Source organism: Perkinsus marinus (assembly GCF_000006405.1).
Source record: "Perkinsus marinus ATCC 50983 genomic scaffold scf_1104296957478, whole genome shotgun sequence".
In the NCBI taxonomy this organism is placed as follows: Eukaryota; Perkinsozoa; order Perkinsida; family Perkinsidae; genus Perkinsus; species Perkinsus marinus.
In genome coordinates, this window is record NW_003207125.1 from 82,979 (window position 1) to 87,395 (window position 4,417).

At 47.0% G+C, this 4,417-nt stretch overlaps 2 protein-coding genes across 2 annotated transcripts in view; both read right to left on the reverse strand.

Moving 5' to 3' along the window:
• Positions 1–582: 582 nt before the first annotated feature.
• Positions 583–2,851, reverse strand: Pmar_PMAR024203 (conserved hypothetical protein; the record flags this gene model as incomplete). The annotated part of the gene is made up of 11 exons (XM_002774780.1): positions 583–654; positions 738–831; positions 876–958; positions 1,029–1,104; positions 1,251–1,358; positions 1,403–1,554; positions 2,027–2,104; positions 2,276–2,358; positions 2,405–2,469; positions 2,528–2,643; positions 2,759–2,851. 11 exons carry the CDS (start codon positions 2,849–2,851, stop codon positions 583–585), a joined length of 1,020 nt encoding a protein of 339 aa, XP_002774826.1.
• Positions 2,852–3,558: 707 nt separating this feature from the next.
• Positions 3,559–4,417, reverse strand: part of Pmar_PMAR024204 (clathrin coat assembly protein ap19, putative) — a gene marked incomplete at both ends in the record, with an annotated part of 7,791 nt that continues 6,932 nt past the window's right edge. The window contains 2 exons of the mRNA XM_002774781.1: positions 3,559–3,669; positions 4,018–4,079. Of these exons, the coding sequence (XP_002774827.1) occupies positions 3,559–3,669; positions 4,018–4,079 (173 nt within the window). The remainder of the gene's footprint in view (positions 3,670–4,017; positions 4,080–4,417) is intronic.

Sequence of the window (4,417 nt, forward strand, 5' to 3'; positions counted from 1 at the left end):
AGAGAACTAGTGAGCGGCACTCATTCATCGCACGTAAGATGGCTAAGTTGAATATAAGTGTTGTGTATCTGGATGTCTCAGGAGTGGGCTTTATTTTGACCTGACAGTGCCAGCTGTCAAGGCAGTTTCGATCTGGTCTCGGAACCACTCGGGGTTGATTCGAGGTTGAGAGTTGAGTCACAGTCCGGGCTCCTCGTTGAACTGATGAATCGCGATGCGCGTTCCAATCTGCCCATAATCCAGCCAGCACTTTTTTAGTGCGAAACACAACAAAGTGCAATTGAAACTGCTAGTAGCCAACTCTTGTTAACCGTGATAGATAATCTATCATAGATTCGAGAAGGATTTGGGATGGCCAAGCCATGCGATCTTTGCACTGGTATACTGCCAGTGGCACTCCGGAGAAATTACAAAAACATACGATAGCTGAAGTAACTACCGATACCATTGGAGTAGGCTTGGAGTTAAAGACTATATTCCCCATTATCAATTACATTCGTGAGCATGAACTCCTCAGGAGTTGCTCCTGCCAATCGGAGCGATGGGTCTTCACATCCTCCAAAGCAAGGGCTGGACTTGCTTTTAGCTGTGGGCTAAATCGCGTTCCAGGCGTAAATGCTCATTGCGATCCATCATTTCCTCAATCTCACGAATCTGAAGAACGTGTATCGTCCCTTCGAACGGTCGTCAGCACAATGGATGGACCCCGACTGTTCTACTCTGAATAGACTACTCACCCTTTCCTCGACGGTCTGAAGGAGTTCCTTAGCGACTTCTAACTGCCTTCTGTAGTTGCTCGGCTTCCCCTCTTCTTCCCTCAGCTCGCTGTATCTGAATGCGGGCCGATCAGTGAGCCAGGACTGAATGGGATCTACTTTATGTGAATGGGAATCATCCTTGATGGTACGCTACTAACTTGCTTGATAGCGCGGAGCCTTTCCTTCTCCCTTGCGACTTCCTAGGACCAACCAATGATCTCGTGACAATCTCCTCCCTCAGCATATCCAAATGGGAAAATGAGTTCTTACCTCTTCAACCGTCATGCCCTGCGGCTTCGGTCGTCCAAAAAACTCCCCGAAGACATGCTCAACGGTCGCGTCGGACCTAGAATGAACCCAAACGTTTAGCCAATCGCTTCTTGTGACACATCGTTCATTCAATAAACTTCATTGGTCTCATCAATGCCGCAAGGTAGGACGAGACACCACAGAAGATCATCGAAATAGATGTCAGGATACTCAGTTACTCACCCAGGAGCATAATCGGAACCGATCAACTTGAACTTTCCGTTCCTGCTACCCATGAAATATTGGGTAGAGTCGTTGGTGAATGTGGTGTCTCCATACTGCATAACATGACTAAGAGAAAGCAAACTTGACTGAGTGAATTCCTGCGGTCCAACCTGAAAGTGGTTTCGTTTTTGACCAGGTCATATTGCTGCTCCAGAGTCTCATTGTAGCCAGTCGCGGAAAGGAAGTCTTCATTCTCCATCCAGTTTACAGAGAAAAGGTCTCCGAGACAGACGCGAAAAGATACGTTAGCAACCACAGCATGCTGAAGAAAGAACGGCCATCTATTTCGCCGACATGATGTGGGATGAGGATCAGAATCACTCCTACTGGAAAACAGTACGTTCCAATACTTGACTCCTGTGCATTGGAAGCTGTGACGTAATATCTGCCAAATATGAGAAGTCATGCGCTCCCGGTTTCGCAGACGAACGGCATGCCCCAGTATGGCACCCTTACTGGCCCGGAATAGTAGGACTCCCCGCGAACAAACTGCCAGCTTCACATGCCTCGACATAGAACACCAACTGTTTATACCTGAATGATATTTTGTGTGTCGTGCGAATGACTGTGGAATTGCAAGCCACATCTTTTTCTTCTCCATGGTCGTCAACCACGATTGAAGTTGTGCTTCAGTTATTTTCTCAGCTGGGAGGTAAATCGTACTCGCTGAGGAAGAATCACTCAGATAATCTCGATGATGCTTCGAGAATTATCTCACGATCGCCGTGACCCACAAAATTGATGAAGACGTAATCGTTCTCGGTGCTTTCCAGAACTTTCCCCGATGCTAGCGACTTATCGCCGGTTAGAACCTGCAATACTATTGAATGTTCCTGCTATTATTGTTGTTGCATGCAGAAAGCAACCATTCTTGCAATGTTATCGCAGCAATAGCAAGAATGATTCCGAGGCTGAGGGAAGCATATCTTGTGTAGGATAACTTATTCTGGATAAGAGATGGACTCGCATTCAACGAGACTCACTCCTTGTAAGTTTTTGACCGTGACCTCCTCGCCACTATAGTCTATCTCGCAACCTTTATAGACATCAACGCCAGGGCGGGCACCTTGAAGTGAGGGCTCATGGGCTCCTTAGGTGACGAACGAGCCCACCCGTTGGTTTGTTAAATAGTTGTCCCTTGAAAGGGTTATAACGGTGATTGACAACATCATTATACCTGGAGTTGACAGGAGAGGAAACAGCTGGCAGCAGTGTGCTAGGGAGGTCTCTCTTACGACAAAGTGATGATGTGCTCCTTGGGTACACCATTTCCTCTGAGAATCTGATACGCATGACATAAGTCAGCTTGATGTCGGTAGTTCTTATAAGTGTTGGAACCGGCGATGAGGACCTAAGCAGTCACACAATATATAGTATATATTGTAACGGGAACAGTATATAATATATACTGTTCCCGTTACTAGTCTCTCAAATGATATGATGATTCCCTCAATCACTGCACTCACAGCCCAGTGGTTTGCAGGTATATCGTTGTCGACAGATACATTCTTGTCCTGAGACAGTGAGTAGCCGATTGATAAGATAGCGGAGAACAGCATAATGAGAGTGTAGTGACGTGTCATGATGCAGGAAAAAGTTATTCTTTGGAGAGTCACCAAAACGACGATAATAGTAATTAAACGGAAACCCGACGAGGTTACCCAACTTCGGAGACGTCACGCCTCCAGAGTTGATCCTTCGGCATCAGGCCGTAGGTTGAAAGATACCAATAAACTATTGGCAGTAGTCTCTATGGCAAATATTAAGGTTGTTCCAAGGGCTTACTCGATGGAATAAGTTAGACACGTGCGACTCTTTTAGACTTGTGACGTGTGGCACGTGTCGCGTGTAATTGAATTGCCTTTCACTCACATACGATCAACGTCAATCACGAACTGTGTAGATCACATGTTTAATGCATTATAGCACGTGTTGTGGGTCCAGTTTGCCTGCACCCTCGTTATCTCATCAAATCTTCGCTCTCTCAGAGAGCGTCACCTCTCAGAGAGCCTCTCTGCCGTGCAGGCTGGTCGAGCATCAATAACGGTCGGGTCGATTCGGTAGAACGAGGATTCATTCCGATCAGGTCCGATGAAACGACCGAAACGTAACGGCTGAAGTTAACGGTTGACAACCGTTAACGGAACAATTGTGAGTGAGGTCAGTTACACCCGTAACCTATGACGAGAGTCCACGAGCACTAGGTTATGACGATAAACCTCAAGATATCCGAAAGTTTTGCAGAAGAATACTTCACTGAGATACTTCAAATGTTATTCTTGAGATTTCTCGAGAGCTCCTCGGCGAGGAGCTCGGCCGTGCCGGACTTGGATTTGACAATGTCAACTGGGCATTGACGTTCTTCTTGGCCGTGACACTGTCACGACATGTGTGCGTGTGTCACGCACGACGTGTAGCACACGTGTCATGCGTTTCGTAACCCGGAACCTCGAGGAGTTCCGCGTGTAGGTATCTTGGTTCGATTGTGGTGTGGTCTAGAACGGACCAGCTTTCCAAGTGTAATGCTGCACTCACAAAACTGAGATTGGCATCCCTGATATGGAGAAGCATTACAGGACTGTTTCCAGTAGGTTGCCCAACTTAATCGATGCTCGGCCGCCTTCTCCAACTCGTACTTCTCGGTGGTGTCCTAGCCCGCGAGCCCGATGACTCATATTCCAAGACCGTGGCTAAACTTTATTGATATATACATTGAATTTGTTACACTTCCAGACAGTGCTCGAAGAGTGCAGATCACTTCCTCCTGTGGATTGAGTGTCAGACCAGCTAAGGCGACCTATTCTGCCCATAAGCAGTCGATGTGCTCTACAAGATACGTATCATGGATATGGGGGCTGGCTCCCAAATCATGCGTGGAAACTTCGACAACTTATTTCGTCGAGGACGCCCCTGAAACAGTCTCAGTATTTGCCATGGAGACTATCGGTATCTTCCAACCTACGACCTGATGCTGAAGCATTGGAAGCGAGTCAGGTTCCGAACCTGGAGGCTCGGGAGTACTTTGTCATACAGCAAATACTCTGGGGTCCTTCAGGACATGCTTAAGTTACACCTGAATTAGGTGTTTGGTTATACGCTCTTATAATCTTCATGTCAAATAAGGA